Source organism: Cannabis sativa, chromosome X (assembly GCF_029168945.1).
Source record: "Cannabis sativa cultivar Pink pepper isolate KNU-18-1 chromosome X, ASM2916894v1, whole genome shotgun sequence".
Taxonomy (NCBI): domain Eukaryota; kingdom Viridiplantae; phylum Streptophyta; class Magnoliopsida; order Rosales; family Cannabaceae; genus Cannabis; species Cannabis sativa.
This window is the reverse complement of record NC_083610.1, coordinates 79103301-79123538: the sequence shown is the minus strand read 5'-3', so window position 1 is coordinate 79123538 and position 20238 is coordinate 79103301. Positions and strand designations below refer to the sequence as shown.

At 33.4% G+C, this 20238-nt stretch overlaps 2 protein-coding genes across 11 annotated transcripts; one reads left to right on the top strand and one right to left on the bottom strand.

Moving 5' to 3' along the window:
* The first annotated feature begins 6968 nt into the window (after window positions 1-6968).
* On the top strand, window positions 6969-11235 carry LOC115698934 (heparanase-like protein 3). 2 transcript variants are annotated; one of them, XM_061107227.1, is made up of 9 exons: window positions 6969-7440; window positions 8803-8839; window positions 9164-9365; window positions 9582-9730; window positions 9876-10109; window positions 10196-10385; window positions 10481-10606; window positions 10690-10798; window positions 10895-11235. In XM_061107227.1, the coding sequence occupies exons 1-9, from the start codon at window positions 7132-7134 to the stop codon at window positions 11198-11200; spliced, it is 1662 nt and encodes a 553-aa protein (XP_060963210.1). In that variant the 5' UTR covers window positions 6969-7131; the 3' UTR covers window positions 11201-11235. The 2 variants fall into 2 exon arrangements, with proteins under 2 accessions (XP_060963210.1, XP_030481999.2); XM_030626139.2 differs by having other exon boundaries at window positions 6970-7440; window positions 10699-10798.
* Window positions 11236-11416: 181 nt separating this feature from the next.
* On the bottom strand, window positions 11417-18155 carry LOC115698925 (topless-related protein 1). 9 transcript variants are annotated; one of them, XM_061107222.1, is made up of 25 exons: window positions 17964-18155; window positions 17246-17359; window positions 16971-17150; window positions 16767-16880; window positions 16501-16659; window positions 16181-16358; window positions 15933-16077; window positions 15753-15823; window positions 15519-15669; window positions 15355-15428; window positions 15190-15238; window positions 15024-15097; window positions 14831-14932; window positions 14644-14739; window positions 14391-14518; window positions 14074-14308; window positions 13776-13937; window positions 13419-13562; window positions 13156-13266; window positions 12856-13035; window positions 12630-12758; window positions 12444-12539; window positions 12139-12321; window positions 11891-12057; window positions 11417-11798 (listed from the first exon to the last, which is right to left on the bottom strand). In XM_061107222.1, exons 2-25 carry the CDS (start codon window positions 17326-17328, stop codon window positions 11570-11572), a joined length of 3240 nt encoding a protein of 1079 aa, XP_060963205.1. In that variant the 5' UTR covers window positions 17329-17359; window positions 17964-18155; the 3' UTR covers window positions 11417-11569. The 9 variants fall into 9 exon arrangements, with proteins under 9 accessions (XP_060963205.1, XP_030481988.1, XP_060963206.1 ...); XM_030626128.2 differs by having other exon boundaries at window positions 17968-18155; XM_061107223.1 differs by having other exon boundaries at window positions 16181-16283; window positions 17968-18155.
* Window positions 18156-20238: the final 2083 nt, after the last annotated feature.

Sequence of the window (20238 nt, the reverse complement as noted above, 5' to 3'; positions counted from 1 at the left end):
AATAGTGAGGATATTCAGTACACTTGATTTTACTAATTTTATTTAGAGCTTGTGTGGTTTGCATTAAGGAAAAGTATACCAATTGTTAGACTATTATATAATATGAACAATAAAACGTATATGAACGATATGTAATGCAAAAAAACTACAAACATATCACAATCATATATGCGATGAAAGGATCGAAATACCTCCAGTCATTGATGTTTGAGCTTCAATCCCTGTGATAGCTTCGATATGAGAATTTGGGCTTCCTCGCTCTCTCAACTATCTTTAGATAGAATTTTACTATTTACACAGAATGCATGGTGAACTCAGGGACTGAGACGCTATATTTATATATGTGAGACCTTCCATTAAGGTCCCTGCCATAATTAATTGTTATAATATTTTGATAATCAATTTTGGAAATTAAATTGGGTAACTAAAATATTTGGTAGTTAAATCTGACCATAATTAGAATATTTTAATTGATTAGTAAATAATTAATTATATTTTATAAATCAAATCAAATAAAATATTTGATTTATTACCATATAAAAATTATTCTAATAACAACTGATTAGTAATTTTTATATTATTTATTAATTTAAAATATATAACACACAATATTAAAATGTGAAAATTACAACTAATGGTACAAAATCAAATAAACTAAATTTTAAACAATCAAACAATTAACAATGGAAAAATTAACAAATACAAGCAGTAATCGGAGGAAAAATAGGGATGAACAAAGTATGAACAACCAAAAGCAACTAAAGCAGTAAAACAATAAAATCAACACCAAGATATATACTGGTTCAAGTCCAATAGATCGATATGATCTATGACTCTACTCCAGTTTTGGAACACCACCAAATTCTCTTTATTGATTGAGCAAGAACAGGTACAATACAGTCGAGATCGATTCTCTGATGAGTTCTCTCAAAGTGTGTAATACCCTAGAATTAAGAAATGGATTAGCGAAACCCTAATTAGATAATTATGAATAATTGAGGAATTATATTATTATATAGTTCAATATATGTGAAATTTTATGAATTTTAATATGTTAAAGACCCTGTTGGTGAGCCAGGGGCATTTTGGTAATTATGACCCGAGAGGGGTAAATTGATAAGATTAATTTAATTATGTGCTTAATAGAACTATATTATTATATAGTATGCCTGTGTTGTCTTTTCAGGTGTGTTTTGACAGGTTAGCGCGGTATAGTCACAACCGGGAATTTCAGGCCCGAAATGTAAATTTGATTGGTTATTTGGCATTTTTATTTGATGAGTGATAATCTGAAATTTATTTAAGAATAAATTGAGTATGAATTACAAATGTGCCCTTGAGAATGCTTATGCTTGTTATATAGCCCTAAGGGCAAAATGGTCATTTTTGACCTTTATGATATATTGGATAAAAAAGAAATTTTTGAGGAAATGAAAAGAAAAACTCTGGTTTATTCCCTCTCATACCCGAACTCTCTCCCTCTCTAACCCCCTTTGATTTTTCCAAATTATTTTGGTGGAAATTGCTTGGTTGAGCTTGGATTTGAAGCTTTGCGGTTGTGAAAACTTAAGCTTGCTTTGGATTAATGTTGAGGTAGTTTTACAGCTTTGATTTACTAGCTTTGTTGCTGAATTTTATTGATTAAAAGCATGGAATAAGTTGATGATGTTGTGATGTTGCATGTGAGTGTTCTTGTGTGAATTTAAGCATGTTTATACTTGAATCTTGTGGATTATTGTGTGGGTTTGTGTTTGGGTGAGCTTTGGATGGAATCTAGGGTGTTCTACATGTTTAAATTTCAGTTATTTATGCTATTTGATTGCTGAGAATTGTGGTTGGAGCTAAATTGTGAATTCTAGCTTTTGAGTTTGAAATGGGAGTTTATGTGATTTTTAGGCAATCTGATTTTTGAAGTTTATTACTGGAATTAATGCATGAAATGTGTTTATTTGATCATCTAGTAATCGCTAGCAACCTTACTTGTTGATTTGAAAGTTTGGTTGAGAAATTGGAGTGAAAAGATTGGTTTAGAAGCTGAAAATTCGAAGAGGGGCTACTGGTTTTCTGGGTTCTGCACCCAGATGCTGCGGCATGCTCTGGAGCATGCCGCGGCCCGCTCCTTTGTGTGGACCTGGGAATTGGTCCCAGGTGCCGCAGCATGGTCTAGGCATGCCGCGGCCCGCCCTCGTGTTTTTGGGCAATTTTGAGTTGATTTTCGAAAGTTCGTAACTTTCGATTCCGAACTCTGATTCGGGAGTTCTTTATATCGTTGGAAAGCTCGTTCCGAGCTCTGTATGATTATCTGAATTGTAAATGCCATGCTTGAATTTTATTGAGTTGAAAGTCAGGGGTTAACCCTAAGTGTGAATTATCCCAGATTTGTGTGACTAGGATTACCGACACTTGATCAGGAGCACCCGGGGATTCGGAATCTCCTTCTATTTGCTGGACAACAGGTAAGACAGTGATTAGCACGTAGAGTATGCGCAGTGGCATTTATATTATGAATGATATGCATGAAAGTTTAGTAACTGGGATTAGGGTTATTACACTAACATGAGCGGTTTAATAGCCTAGGGTTATTACCCTAGTGATATATATTGTGTAAATACTATGCCATGTTGGATAAATGTATATATTGAGATTATGAATTATGCGCTTAAGGCATAATTAAGCTAGACTCGGTAAGCTAGTACCTTGAGTTAATTTTAGTGTGGTCTAGGGTTATTACCCTAGAATATTATGAAACCAGTGAAAGCACGAGTTAGGGTTAACGCTCTTAGTAAATGTTATCTGAGTATATAGAAGCGTATTGTATGAGTGGTTACTCAGTATGTAAGTTAGGGTTATTACCCTAAGATTATATATGTTGTTATTAATGTTGAATACAGGCATGTATGTTAAAAGTTATGTGTATGAGACATAACTGGGTTAGACCTGGTATATATCACCAGGATAAACCATCGAAAGAACGCAATGTATGAATTACGTATATATAAGAATAGAATTATGCAAGCAAGGCATAATCAAGTTAGGCTCGGTAATTAAAACTAAGGTAAACCCTACTAAGGCCTTATTGTATTTAGACGTGTGAGAGCAACACGTAGGTCTACGCCACGTAGACATAAATAGGCATGTGAGCGTAACATGCAGGTCTATAGCAAATAGACAAATAGTGCAATGGCACCAGTAATTAGGTGTTTCACATATTGAGACTAAGGGTTATGCGCCAAGGCATAATCAAGTTGGACTTGGTAACCAGAACCGAGATGAACTATTCTAAGGCCTTATTGTAATTAGACGTGTGGGAGCAACACGTAGGTCTACGTCACGTAGATATAAATAGATGTGTGAGCGCAGCACATAGGTCTACGCCACGTAGACATAAATAGGCATGTGAGTGTGACATGCAGGTCTGTGACACAAAGACATATATAGATGGCATTACTGTTTAAATAGTATGATGAGCATATTATTGATATGATTTATACTGTCTTGCTGGGCTTGGCTCACGGGTGCTCTACTGTGCAGGAAAGGGTAAGTCTATTGTTGATCAGCCATGAGTGCAGGAGCTGGACGAGGAATGTACATGTTCGGGCCATACTAGACCAAGCGGGTTGGGGTCTACCAGGATGTATTTTGTACTCTGTTTCGCCGCATAGGTCGGCTAAAGGAAACGAACTTGTAATAATATTTTGTTAAGTACTCTCAGGATCCCGACACTTGTATATTTTATTTTTATAAAGTGAAAAAGTATTACAAGTTTATTTTCACTATGTTTGTAATTAAAGTTTAATTTATGCGCTAATTTTACTAGTAATCCCAATTAGGGATTAGGGTTTTAAAAGTATGTTGGGTAGCGTGCCTAATTATTTAGGGCGTTACAAAGTGTTTCAACTCTCACACCCTTACCCAAGAATCTTCTTCATCTATAGAAGATTCTTCATACAAACCCCAACCTCAATCTCTCTCTTTTCTCACTACATTTCTCTATCTACCTCTCAATCTTTTCTCTCTCTATCTCTCAACTCAATCTTATCGTTGTGTGTGAATCATAAGTGTTGGTAATATTTATAGGCTTAGGAGCAAGATCCTAAAGTCAGTGGCTGTAAGAAGTTAGGTTGTTAAGTTAGTTAGATAATAACCAACTTAACCAACTCTCCTTTGAGCGAGATCTCCACATCAGCATGAGTAAGAGTGCATCCAGGAGCATGTATGAGGGCTTCCAAAATCATAGGCCAAGGCACTTACGAAGGGAACTTCCCAGATAGGAAAGAGCCAACTGGAGCCGACTATCCGGGACTCCCTTCTAGGGGGAACAACTAGCCATCCGAAACTCTTTTCCAGATGAAAACCATCATTCCACGATACTTCTGCCAAATGACATGTTAGCTATCTGGAAACATACTTTTGGGAGACAAATAACTTTCCAGGAATAACTTTTGGAGACATACTTCAAATTAAAAGTATGATGATGAAGAAGAAAGAATGCATCCATCATGGTTGGTGTTCCAAAAATCTCAGTTTACTAACTTCTGAGATTGATCAAGTTCAAGCAATGCTTGAACTCTTGTTTACTATCAAGATCCCTTAGTCCCAACATCAGCAGGATTATCTTCTGTTCTGATCTTCTCTAAATTAACCAGTCCTTCTTCTATCTTCTCTCTAATCTAGTATGGTCTTATATCTATATGTTTGCTCTTTTCATGATAAATTGGGTTCTTACAAAGATAGATGGATGACTGGCTATTCGAATACACAATCACTCCCCCTATGATTTGTTTTAATTCATAAGGAATTCCTCAAAGCCATAATGCTTCCTTGAATGCTTATGTAGTTACCATGAATTCTGCTTCCGTGGTAGAAAGAGCAACCACAGATTGTAATTGGGCCTTCCAACTTATACAATTTTGGTTTATCAATAAACGTAGGAAGTAGTTGATTTTTTAGTATCTATGTTCGAGGGATAGTCAACATCCATGAATCCTTTTAACTCCAATTCTCCTTTTGCATTCTCATAGGTCAGACCATGACTCCAAGTGCCCATCAAGTATCTTAATAACCATTTAAGGGTCTGCCAATGTTGAATTCCCGAATTTGACGTGAATCGACTTAGATGGAATTTGCTGAATAGTCAAAAATGAGTGAGGAGCTCGGGGACCGAGACCCTATATTTATAGGTGAGATACTCCATCAGTATATGCGCCACATTAATTGTCAGAATATTTTAACAATTAATTCAGGAAATTAAATCGGGTAATGAATATAGAAATCTGACAATATATAGAATATTACATAATTGATTTTATCCAAATTCAATGAATATAAAATATTCATTTATCAAAAAATCAATTATTTATTTTATTTCCTTAAATAGAAATATATTTCCGTGTATAGAAATATTCTTATATTATAGAGAAAAATAATGCCTTCATTCACATAGCGATGTAACCAAAAACCCAATGACTAACTTTTCCAAAATTCTTTTGGATTGCCTTGTTGAATCTCCCTCAACAAAAGGATGTGAATAGCTTGGGGATGAAATTTGTACTCAGGGACATCCAAGAAATAACCTAATTGAGTATCACGGAATATTTTCATCACATTCCCGAATTTGTTTTCTTGATGTTCTTAATAACACCATAAGTGCAATAATTAACACACTTAGACCTGGAATAATTAGAAGGATGGAATTTGTATTCCCAATCTTGCATAAATATATAGAAACACAAAAATAGAAAATTGTTTATGACATACAAAATTTCAAAACTATATTAAAACTATGTATAAACTTTTAGAAAAACACATTCACACAGAACAAATAAAAAATGTCAAGAAAACCAGAATACATAGTACATTGCAACAATTTATAAATACCATCACGAATATCAACTAAAACAATAATGAATCATAAACGAAACTTAAAAAAATTAAAAAGAAAAATAATAAAAACAACAAATCACACTATAATAAGTATTTAACATATATAAATTCAAAACTATAAAAATTAAAATCAACAGCAAGTACCATAAATCATTAAAAAGAGAAATATGAATTTGAAGTTGAGAACTAGAAATAAACCCTAAAACCAACTAATACGAAATATATAAATGAAACTCAAATGAACTAATCAACATAATAAACCTGAAACAAACTAAAAAAATGCAATACAAACCTCAATCAAACGAGGAGCATGATTCTTCCCCTTTTAACCAACATCAATAGGACTCCCCTTGATTTCCTCTCTTTTAATAATTTTAGATTTCTTCTTTGCAGGAGCTTCCATCTGTTGAGCTCAACAAAATCACCGTAAAAAAATCAATATCTAACTTTTTTTCCCTTATTCTTTTTCGGAGATAGATTGCAACCCCATTTCTAAAGCTTTAGGGCTTATAATTAGAACTTTTTTCAGAGATGAAGAAGATGAAGAACGAGTTATAGCCATTTATATAAAAATTGTAGAAAAAAAAAAGAGAAAAAATGTGGGATGATTCTTCAATAGCAGTTGAAGATCATGATCAGGTTTCAATTAGAGATACTTCTTCTTTAAATAATGTAGGGAAGTTCAAATGTGTCTCTGAAAATTAAAAAAAAAAAATACGAAATTGAAATAATATGCAGAAATTATATAGAAAAGATAGATTGATTGAGTGTGATGTAAGAACAATGATATCAACATTAAGATAATTATATGTGCAAGTGCTATTTTGATAAATAAAACAAAAGAAAGGGTATAAAAATTAATCTACCCTTATAAAGTTAAAGATGTATTACAAGTTGACTTTTATGTTATTGATGTAAGAATTTCTATAAAAAAAGATAATTAATTTATTGTGATATTATAATTATATTAGAAAAGCAGGTCCACCAATCCATGTCTTTTTTAATTTTAAGATAAATGATTTATAAGTAATAATTAAATTTAAATATATCTATTATAAATACAATACAACACATACCACATAGTAAACATATTATATAGCTACACCTACAGTACTAGTCTTCCCACCCCTGTCCCCACGCAGACACACACACACATATATATATATATACATATACACATAATTAATCTTGATCACTAATCCACAATAATATTCAACTCAACTGGGGCTGCAATTGCAATTAGTTTGCATGAAAGGCATCAGTAGAGATCCTCACCAAAAGAGAGATAGTAGTAGTAGTAGTAGTAACAGGTACAAGTGTAAAGGTTGTTGTGTTTGTGTGATTTTGTTAATAATACTAGTCATCATCTTGTTTGGGGTTGGGATATACTCCTACTGTGATGAGATCAGTACTGAGAATGGTACTGTTTATATCAATGGAAGTTCTGCCATTGGAAGAATAGATGATGACTTTGTGTGCGTAACTCTTGACTGGTGGCCTCCTCACAAATGCGACTATGGGACTTGTAGCTGGGGAAATGCTTCTCTTCTTAATCTAGTAATAACTAATACTTATGCATATATATGATTATTAATAATTAACTATCTCGTTATTTTTTCTTAGTTATTTGACTCTTTAATATGTTAGATACAGGCAATACAAGATATGTATGATCATCAAATCAGTCGAGATTAGCTAATTAAAGGGAAAAAAACATTGTGTTATTTAAAGATCGATGAATATGGCGTATATAATATATTTGGGGTCTTTCTTTATTTTTTTTCCTCTTTAATCTCAATTCGACTGCTGATTTTAGTTTTTCAACAGTTAAGAGAAATGGTAAGGAGTTCTTTAATGTGTCAAAAGTCACAAACTATTATGAGTTAGGTTTCACATATTTTGATTTAATATATAATATAGGAAAATATTAATCTTTCACTACGAAATATATTGGATACTTTAATTAAGGTATTTAATTGCCATTTAGTATTTTAAGATGTTGAACACTACATTTATTATATGGCAATTTATTAGCCATTTCTCATGTTATTTATTAAGAAAATATGAATGATTCAATATTAAAATATATCAATATGAATTTGTCCTTTTTTGTGGTGTAAGTTCCACCTTAATATTTCTCAATGTAATATTGTATAGTAGAACTATCTAGTCGTTCCACTAGTACTACTACACTTAGTCAAGTTTGGTACCATGTTGGATGCTGCCAAAACGATGGCATTTATACTAGTGTCTTATCCATGGTCTCATAAGTTTCATTATATTTTTATCCTAGTCTCTCGCTCTCTCTGTTCAATGGTTTTGATTAAATAATAAGGTTTTATCAATCAAGTAGGGCTATTGATTGAAGTACCGAAAGGGTAGTTCTTGGAATTTAGTGATTGGATAAGCAAATGACTTCCTAATACTAATTATATATAAAAATAAAGTATATATGAATACATTTTTAAAAAATATTACTCAGTTAGGATTAAGAAAATTTAAATTTTTATACTTAATTTTTTTATTTAATTAAAAAAGTCTTATTTTTATAATTATATAGATTAGAATGAAAAATAAATAAATAAAAAATTGCAAAAGAAAAGATAAAAAAAATTAAATTTGACTTAAATATTTTATATATAAATATTTTTAATATAATATAAAAATAAATATTTATTTTTTATATTTTTTAGTTAAATAATTAAATTAAATATAAATTTAAATTTTTTAATTAATATTAATAATTAAATTTATTTAATAATGTAATACAAGTGGTCTCTACTCTCTATATATTTATCTTAATAAAATGCATAAATATTACTTTTCTCAAACTCCGGAGTCATGATACAAAGTCTATATATCTTGTTTTATAGTGTTTACTTTTCATAATATAGCGCTTCTTATTTTCTTTTGTGGTAGGACCTCACCAATCCCATTCTTCAAAGTGCTCTACAAGGTAATTAATAAGGAAAATATATATATTTATATGTACCCATAATGACAAGACAATATAATCTTTAAAGAGAAATGCTAAAGGGCACCACTGGTGCCTAGCACCCTCTTACGCCTAGCACCCTCTTACGTGTCAATATCGCTATTGGTGCAATTAAGTATCGGGTCCCATATAGTTTAATATAATAATTTTTATAGAGTATCGCTATCCAATTGCAAGTCGACACATTTAGAAAGTGCTAGACACCACTGGTGCCCAATAGCAATGCTCGTCTTTAAAACCCATTATTAATAACTAATAAGTATTCTTGGTTGGTGTATATTGCAGCACTTTCACCCTTGAAGATTAGGCTAGGGGGCACTTTACAAGACAAAGTCATATACCAGAACGAGAGTGAAAAAACTAAAGCAGCCCAATCTTGTACTCACTTTGATTTTGTTAAAAATGGCTCTGAATTATTTAGCTTCTCTCATGGTTGCTTATCTATGTCTCGGTGGGATCAACTCAACCTTTTCTTCCAAAAAACTGGGTAAGAAAAAAAACAAATAAATATGACATTTTTAACTTATTATTAAAATAGAAAAATATATAAATATCACAAACAAGCATATTAAACTTTGATTTTTTTTTTTACAAAATGGACAAAAAACTACAAAAATACATAAAAAAAAAGTTATTTTTTACCCTTCAAAAATACATAAAAAAAAAGTATTTTTGAAAATACACCTTACATTTTTAAATGCAGGGCTGTTATTATTTTTGGTCTAAATGCCCTAAGTGGCAAGATAATAGATTCACATGGCTTAGCAACAGGAGCTTGGGATTCCACCAATGCTGAATCTCTCATACGGTATACAGTTAACAAAGGTTACCAAATTCATGGTTGGGAACTTGGTAAGGAAAATCTCAAAACACATTGAAATTAATATGGCATAATAAGAAAGTGATATGCTTGCTTGGCAATATGAAAGCTTATTACCTAAACTATAATTAACACTTGTTTATATATATATATATATATATATATATATTGTATCAGGAAATGAAGTGAGTGGAAATGGAATTGGTGCAAGAATCACAGCAGAGCAATATGCATCAGATATTAACCATCTTCAAAACATAGTTAAGAAAATTTATAATGGTTCTAAAGTAATAAAGCCTTTGGTTCTTGCACCAGGAGGGTTCTTTGATCCCATTTGGTTCAAAAAGTTTATTGACAAAGCTTCTAAATCTCTTCAAGTAGTCACTCATCACGTTTATAACCTTGGTCCAGGTAAGCCGGCCTTAAATTTCATAGACAAAGTTGAAGAGAGGAAATATATAGAATTCTCTGTACTTAATTTGTCCTACTTTCTTTAGGCAGTGATGAACATCTTATTGACAAGATCCTACATCCGTCTTTTCTAAACGGTGAATCGAATACTTTGAGTAGCCTTCAAAACATTCTTAAGCATTCAGGGACTTCAGCAGTTGCTTGGGTTGGGGAAGCAGGAGGAGCTTACAACAGTGGCCGCAATCTTGTTACCAATGCTTTTGTTTTCAGTTTCTGGTAAAGTTCTCAAAGAGATTATTGCAGCTCTGTTCTTCATAATCTTATATCTACATTTGATGAATGAAAACCTGGTTGTGCAACCAATCAAACAGGTACTTGGACCAGCTTGGTATGGCAGCATCTTATGATACCAAAACATATTGCAGACAAACATTAGTTGGTGGAAATTATGGTCTTCTCAATACAAATACTTTTGTCCCAAATCCAGATTATTACAGGTGAGTAGTACTCTTAGTCTTAGTACAAATTCCATCTTTGTACTCATAGTAAAATCTGTTTCTGTTTGTATTAAATTTTTGAGCTACTACAGTGCTCTTCTTTGGCACCGATTGATGGGAAACAATGTCCTGTCCACAAGCTTTTCTGGGCAAGCCAAATTGCGCACTTATGCTCACTGTTCCAAGAAAAGTGTAAGCAAATTAATCTGCATTCACAGTTATACATGTTCTTAAAGAAAAAGGAAAAATAAATGCACACACTTCAATAAATTTCATTTGATGTTTCAGAAAGGAATAACATTGCTCTTAATCAATCTAGAGAAGAGCACTGCGGTTCAAGTACTTGTTTCAACAACAGCTTCAACATCCAATACTTCGTCTCATATTGAAAGAGAAGAGTATCACTTAATGGCTGGAAATGGAGATTTACATAGCCAAACGGTACTTCTAAATGGAAAAGTACTAACTATAGATTCATCTGGAGTAATCCCAAGCCTGGAACCAGTATTTAAAAGGGTATCAGATCCAATAACTGTCTCCCCTTACTCTCTTGTATTTGTTGTCATTCCAAACATTAATGTGTTAGCCTGCTAGTACTTAATATGAAACTTTGCTTTATTTTTGCAAAATAGCCTACAAAAGATTATCTAGAGTAATAATATGTGAACCCAAAAAAAACGAAAAACGACATAAAACGACAATGGAATACTTGCAAAAACGACTGTAAACGACAGTAATCAGAAGCAATATAATCGTAACCAAACGACAGCGACTACTTCTGGAACCCTCCAACAAAACAAAACAACAGAATCATAGAAAACTAAAGGGACCTTTATTAGTGAGACAACTTGATTATTTTCAACTAAGTTCTCAGTGCTGAAAACAAAAAGGAAAAAGATTATGAAAAACCAAATTAGTCTTAAATAAAAGGTACAAATTCTAAACACTTCATTTTTTTCTTCATTAGTTTACAGCTTTTGAGCTCAGTAAAAGTAAATTTCCTTGGTCCGAAGCAGCAGCAGCAACAAGTGGAGTACCTCTTGTTGCATTAACACCATTTTCAGTAGGTGGAGCATTACCCCATCTGCCTTCTGACTCCAATGGTTCTAACACAACAACTCCACCATTAGATAACCCTACAGCAAACTGGTTCACATCTTGTGGATTCGCCGCCATTACAGTTGGAAAAGTACTGCATTTGAAAAAGGACAATACTTAAAAATTTTGTTTGATAAGTATTTTCAATCGAAGAGGGAAAAAAAATGACAAGAGTAACTATGTTACTTGATATTGGCTGGAAGATATGCAGTGGGGTTGATCTGGCATTGTACTTGAAGATTTGAAGCAGTGAATATGCGGATTACTCCATTGAGAAAGCCGGTGAACACTAACTGGCTATCACATGAGAATGTCCCTTGAGAAATTGGAGATGAAGACTCCCCTGCCACCCACTAGAACAGAAAAACAAGATCAACATTGTAATAAATTTTTAGATTCATGACTGTTTTTGAAGCAATGTTTGATTGTTCTACCTGCAATATGCGTTCGAGTTTTGAGGCTTCGTATATAGATAGCTGAGTCTCATGTACGACGAGGAAGTGTGTCTGGTCCTGATGAAACTGCACTTGTGTGTCTGACATTCCTGTCCTTCCAGCTGGAGTCTGCAAGAACGTGCTTTTTTGTCTTTCCCAATTATCAGAGCTCCATGCGATAATCTGAGAAAATGGAATACTAGAATATGTCACATCCTCAAGATAATTAAGAGATGCATGTATATTATGTTAACTATGCTAGTTAAGATGTTGAAATTGAACAAGGAAAGTTTGAAAAGGTTAACCTGAGAATCTGCTCCTGAAGAAATGAGTGTGTTCAGATTAAATGAAAAGGCAAGACCAGTAACTTTTCTGGAATGACCCCTAAGCTTTTCCACGACCTATTAAAAAGATGCACAAAATCAGTATCTTTTTTTTCTGAACAGAATCAAAGCAATGCAATTGTCTGTGACACAATAATAACAGCTTACATTATCAGAGCGGACATTGAAAATTTCAATGGTAGAATAATTGGTGCCAACAGCAATTATGTTGTTATCTTTGGGGTGGAAAGCAACAGAAGTTGCCGCCGGTGGCGGAAGCATAAAACCTGTCATTTTCTGTGATAAAACCACGCACCTCCTTTAATCAATAACTTATTCTAATAGAAGGAATTAACTCATGCCTGTGCTGTGCTTCCATCCAAAATATTTTTACCTTAAAAGAAATCATATTGAACAAAGTTATCTTCCCACCAGAAGCTGACAAGATATAAGAATCATTCTTGGAAAGAGCCATGCACGAGGCCATCTCTCCAGGATTAGCATTAGTCAAGTCATTGGTCATTGGCATGCCTGATGTTGGCTGCATCATGTGAGGAGGAATCTTGGTTGTTACCTGTACCGGAAAAAAATGTCACCGACAATTTTGGACTAATAAGAAAATGCAATCGAACCAAAACTAGGACATAAATTTGCACGCACAAAAAAAAAAAAACAAAAGAAGTAACATCATAACCTTGCCACTTAAATTCTGCTCGTTTCGATTCCACCTCCACAGAAAATGAAGGGCATTTGATGCTAATGCCAAGATGACAGAACCCGAGTTTGTGTAAATCAACCTTGAGATCTGCAACAATTACAAAAGAGAAATTATAATCCTTTTTCATTTATGATGTTTTTTCAGTTGGCAAGCAATATTGCAATAAGGGCTGATAAGTGATATCTTCTCTTGTTGTTGGTAGTCTAAAAAACATGGAACAATTACAATTAAAAGCTTACATTGTCTGTGTTAGCCATAGTTGAGAGTCTTAAGGACTGAAGCTCAGAATTTACACTGATCTCAGTATGCTTCCTCATTCTCGCTGACTTGGCTTGTTCAATTAATCTTGGCATCACATCCTCCATGCTTCTTGTGCCACAATCCTAGAAAGAGCATCAACCTCATTAGAGAGATAATGATAGAGATAATTATCCAATTAGTTTGAATATTCCTGCTTATAATCCAAGAGTTGGAATTGTTAGGACTAGTGTTATCAGCTTTTATATACTAGAAGCATTGGCAAGAGTTGGAAGTTAGAATTTTGAAACATGATGGTTCTCCAAGCATTTAGAACATCAATAACAGGAAAAGCTTACCATCATTGCAGTTTCAGATGCAACTCTTGAGGCCAGTAGTGACTGACTTTCATATGTGCGCATCAAACGAAGACCATCTACTGCTGCTAAGATTTTGATGCTGTCATTTGCAGAAACTGCTAAGAGTGATCCCTCCTTGTTGAAGCGGATACGAGGACTCGCCTTAATAACAGAAAAGTTAATACAATAAATACATTAATAAATAATACCAGCTAAGAAAAGTTTCAATACATTAATAAATAATACCAGCTAAGAAAAGTTTCAAGTATACGAAAGTTTCATCAAAAGGAAAACTTACTGGTAAGTTTCCCTCAGCATCAATAATGGTCAACAAATTGTTCTTATCCATATCCCATACTTTGATAGCATAGTCATCTCCAACAGCCAAGAACCGGTTCTTGGTTGTGTCAAATTGAATAATACCTAAAGAATGTTTGTGAAACCCTTGATAGTTTCTTTTTATAGTACCTTCATTTTCATTCCATTCGACCACATGAGATTCCCCATCTCTGTTTGTCCCGCATGAGAAAAGTCTACAAAAATTGTTTTCCATGTAAGTATACTTCAAATTACCAATTTTCAAAACCATTAAAAAGTCTTAATTAATTGATCAACCTTTGTCCATCTGTACTATAAACCAATGTTGTGCATGATCGGCCAGGGGCATCATAATCAACCCGAGGTCCCTCCCGGTCATATAACCATGCTTTTATTTTTCCATCTACTGATGTTGAAAAGACAAACTGAGGAGTAAAAGTCAAGAGCGGTTCTTTAGACAAACTTATAGTAAATAAGCCAACTGAGGCAAGAGACATGGAGGAAAATCAAATCCGAAAAGCCGACAATCTAATTAAGTCTTCTTCCTTACATGAACATTTGCCTTGTTATGAGGACACACAGAATGAACAGGAGCAGCATGGCCTTCGAAGGTGAACAACTTTACACCAGTAGCTACATTCCACACCTATATAAAAGATCCAATAAAATCTTTAAATAAACCACTGATTACAATCATCAATTAAACAATCTGTTTCTCTTTTTCTTTTCTAACCAACCTTAATGGTCTTATCATCACCACATGTTATAACACATAGTTGTTTGGATGGGGTTGGATTAGAGAATGCAAGATCATTTACACTCCCAACATGGGCATCAATCTATAGAAAATATAACAAACATATTAGAAAAAGAGAATAAAGCTTTGATACAATTGATAAGAGAGAGATGGTAATACATTCAATGCTCTACCTCCAAGTGTTGCCTAATGTCATTGATACCATTATAACGATACAGATGCACGATGTTTATAGAGAATGCAACTCCTGTCAAATGTAAAATTGATAATAGAGTTTAGTTTAACTGATGCAGAATATGAAATAATGATCAAATGCTCCAAATATATCTTCAAACTCACCAAATACACTACCATCATGGGTCCATAAAACTCGCTTAACCATACCAGCCTGAAAAGTCCATAAGAAAAGGTGACACAATCTGTTATGCCATAATAGTTGTATTCTAATTGAAAAAAGAAAAGACTCATTTTATATATCATTGAACTGGCTCCAATGTCCTCAACCTGAATACTTTGTGACATCAACTTTTCCCTTGAGCCAACTTCCCACAAGCTTATATCTCCCACAATATTTCCAACTGAATGAAAAAAGAAAACAATGAAAACACTTGACAAAACAACAATTTAAGATAACTGTAATTCAAAGGTTAAGCTCACAAAAAATGGACCTAGAAGTAGTGTGTGTTGAGTGGGATGAAAGTCCATGCTGGTGGTAACCGATCTCTGATCTAGTGATCTTGCAGCAGTCTTGGGAAAGTCATCGGTCAGATTCAAAATTTCGTTGTTACTTTGGCCTGGAATATTTCCTGGGAACATAGTCTACAGAAAATGCATAAGTACAATAATGTTTTGAATCAAAAACCAGATTGTTTAGTCCTTATTATTATGCTTTGAGACCTTACCTGTTCTGAATTTCGAGGGGGCCTCATTTTCATTGCATCTACAGAATCCCCAGGACCCTTTGCCATTGCAGCTGTAGAAAAAAATTATTTCAGAATCCAAAAGTATATTGCACTAGATTTTAACCTAAGTAACATAAGATCTTTAACCAGTTTTTTAAGAGAAAGATTAGAAAGTAGTACAATAATCTGGATTCCCTTGAGCACCGAAGCCAATGCCCCCTCCTGAAACTCCTGGGTGATTTACATTTGGTTGCATAGGCATCCATGTAGATAATGATTGAATCGATACAGGTGTTGCAACTGATGTAGTTGGTGAAAGAAGAGGCTGGTAAGAGTAGAAAAAATTTGACAAATAAGAACACTAGTTCAACTTATTTTGCACATTTTAAGAAGAAAAAAAAAATCAACAGCAACAAATATGTCAGTACCCCATGTGCAGCCATTGGATGAAAGTAATCGGTCCTTGGTGCCGAACTTATCGGGTGATTGCTAGGATTCACCTGTGGAAACTGGTCATTGGAACTTCTACAACTGTGATCAATAAACAGGGTTCTCATATCAGGATTCTGACTAGGATTTGAGCAAAGTGAATGCTGCCAGTTTAAGCTGTCAACAAAATTAGTTTATTTGTTATGACTCATGCATTACCTATATGTTGGATTATGCCCTTTAACATGTAATAAAAGATACCAGATCAACAAAATGCATTGATCTTAAAAATGATACTGAACTGTCACTATTATTTTACCTCTGGTTGGTGAGTACTTTTAGCCTTGAAGTCTTTATATTGGGGAACATCATTTTATCTTGGAAAAGAGGATTCACATCCATAAGCTTCTTAAGTTCAACCAAAGTCATGGCTCTTGCAGTCCTGGTATCCCTATAGGCAGAGAGTTGAGCATTTTGTCTGCCATACCAGATGTGTTTTTTTTATCAACATAGTAATCAAAACAACTTAATTACAAACTGAAGAAAAATTGAAATAATGTGATGATAGTATATGAAAATGCGCACCTGAAATTGTCTAATGTGAGTAGCTGAGTAAACTCTTTGAACAAATCCTCATTAAAATTAGAGAAAACTTTCAAATCTTTCATAAGGATTTCCACTGCCTTAACTCGGTCAAGCCTGAAATATTGTGATTGATTTAGCATGAGAGGAAAAAGTTGTTCTTTAATAAAGTAATACTCCAAAAACATCAAGACATAAAATCTTTACCTATCCAATGCCTCGAGGTACTTTTGCTTTCGAATTTCGAAGTAGATCTTTCTAGAATTTTTGTTGTCATCCATTGTGGTGAACCCAGAAAGATACTTTTCAACTGCATCCCAGTTCCCACTCATCACCAACTCCTCAAAATGCTTGAAATTGAAGTACAAACCCGATTCTTGCTCAAGTCTAAAAATGAAAATGAGATTTAGATAATCAAAGCTTTAATTGACTAACACGGACGATTAAGATAAGAAAGCAAAATTGGGTTATTTGAGAATTACGTATGAAGAGCATCTTCGAACTTTTCTTCATCGAGGAACTGAAGAATCAGATAGATGAGGTCCTTGCTCAATGGTGACGTCATCACGATCAATTTGTTGTTATCTCCTTAGTCTCTGCACAATGAAACAATGTCAAATACTTAACAGAGAGAGTAAATTCATGAAAAAAGACTCCACCAACTCAATTCTGGAAGAAGCAAACAACAAAACCCAGAAATCTTTTCTTTCTTTATTTATTTATTATTATCAAAAAAATGACTGCAAAACTTGATGTACCAGAAAGAGCTTCGATGAAAGAATTTTTTTCTCGGGAAAAGGTTTTCCCGGAAAACAAAATTTTCTTGAAGAAAATATAAAAGATAACAAACAAATAAATGAATAATCACTGCTGCTGCTTAACGAAGGGATAAAAAAGCATGAAATGAAGGGAACCACAACCACTCAACTCCATTGACCGAAACAAAAAAATATCTTTAACATTTCAGACCTTCAAACAATAATTCGCACATCCAATTTGAAAAAGAGAAAAGAAAAAAGAAATAGGGTTTCCAGAGACGAGAAACAGTAAAGTTAAACGACCCATATGGTGATTTTTAAAGAAGAAGAATATGGAGTGAAGGAAAGAAAGTGATGTGTAGGAAAGAAACAAAACAAAAGTAACCCATTTTAGAGTGGCAGAAAAAAGTTAAAAAGAAAGTAAGAGGAGAAATAAGCTTACTTACAGAACAGAACAGAAGAGAACACAGTACACACACACACAAAATAACAGAGCAAGTGAAGTGATTGATTGATTAAAGAACTACAAAGGTTTCAACTTTCAACACTCCATTCTCTTCAAAAGAATTTCTTTCACAGAAGAACACTCTCTTCTAACAAAATACAATACATGGGTGGATGGAGACTGGAGCTAATTGTTGTTGTGATGACGATTATTTATATAATAGGGCGGCACTCACGAGGTATAAGCAGATATACTTATCATTTGGTAAGCATTACGACATTTTGATAAGCAAGGTAGCTTATCAGTGGTCAGTAGTGGGCCCCAACACTGAAACGCTTGGAACAACATGTCTCGATTTTTGTTGGAAAGATGACAGCGACGGTTTCGCGACTTTCTGTAGCTTTGTCCCAATACTTAAATGCTTTTGTCAGATTTTGAGGAGGAGATTTTTTTTTATTTATTTATTTAATAATTATTATTATTTCTTTAATAATTAAATGACACGAATCATAAATAACCGAAGTTAATTTTGTAAGAGCAGTCTCGTGCTAATGGGTTAAAAAATAATAGCTAAAAACTTTAATTTTTTAACCCAAACTTTTCTCGCTTTAAGCCAAAGAAAATTTTAGCTTGTTTACCCAAATGTGGCTACCAATTGTCAGACATACATGTTATAGGGCAATAATGGTGGTGTCCACGAGAGATGTATTATATCGTTATTAAATATTTCAATTTAATAATTTTTATAAAACATTACCTTTATAACCACATTTTAATTAGACATAAAAATTAATAATTAATTAGTATAATATAATTAATTATAAAATAATATGTGCAATACTAAAAATAAAACGTATTAAAAATTGGTTAATATGATATAATTTTTTAATTATAAAAATTTTATTAAATTATGTGTGTGTTATATATGAATAATATGTAATTTATTACTTTTATTCGAAGATGAAAACTCGACGAATTAATATTTTAGAAGTATTTAGTATTTTTATAAATAATTAAAAATTATGAGATTATATGAGTTATTTGAGAAATGATTATTTTACTCTTGAATTAAGTATATTGTAGGAAATTTTAAGATAGGAATTTACTATCTTGGCCCTACACTAACAAAACAAACAAATCAATTTTTAAGGTCAATTTCGACCTTTCACTGTTCAAAGACTTTTCAAAGTCTGAACACCCAAAATGACTTTGTTTTGTGTTTGAACAAAACCCAAGGACTCGAGAATCTTCTCAGTCACTTTCTCTCTTTCTCTGATTTCTCTTCGAAACCATAGCAGAGAGTTTCTACTCAAAACCAAACCCTAGAAACCCAGAAATCCCAAACACAAACCCAGCAAGATCGGATCTCTGATGATCGATCTCTGCACATATACACACACGAAGCAAAAGCTTTAGGGTTAGAAAACACGAGATTTTTCCGAAGTTCTGATAAATTGGCTACGTCTCGTTTGTTGCTCCTCAAAGATGAGAGCTCGATTCCACTATTTCTTGTCAATCTGAAGTACAATAATGGAGATTCCAAGTCACAGGTAAATTTTTGACTGGTAATCTCAAGTTTAATACAAGTGTTTATGTGTTTAATCCTACTCTCTCTACAGATCCCCAACTTTTGTTGTTTTCTGTGCATGTACGAGCCTTGCTTTCTCCTTCTTCAAGTTCTTCCAACTCTAGATCTTGAAGAACACACTCAACCGTGTAGATCTGGGCTTAGATTGCAGGTATATATAGATCTAGGGTTTCTCTTTTAGCTTCTGCATGTGTTAGTTAGGTAGTTACAGAAATTAGTTAGGTGTGGATTTAACCAAATCCATTCTAACTAATTTCTGTTAGGGTTTTTAGAGACCGAAGGTCAACTTAGGGATTTTACTTGTATTTCTGGTTCATCCTTTGTATGTTGTTTATGTATCAGTGTAAGTGGAGGTTTATATCAACAATTTCCACCTAAACCTTCAGGGCGATACATTAGTGGTCGAGTCAAATGCGAGGGTCATAGCTACGTGATCCAAGGATCACATTATCCTTGATCACCTTTATTAAGTTTAAACAATGTTTAAACTTAGATAGAATGATCACTTTAGTCCCCATGTACGGGGTTTTCTTCTGTAGGCACCTTGTCAATGTTTATGAGTCCTTGTGTCACTTTGTCTCTGATGAAGTGATACTTTATCTCTATGTGTTTGGTTCTGTCATGGAACATAGAGTTTCTGCATAGGTGTACACAACTCTGGCTATCAGAGTAAATTACTGGTTT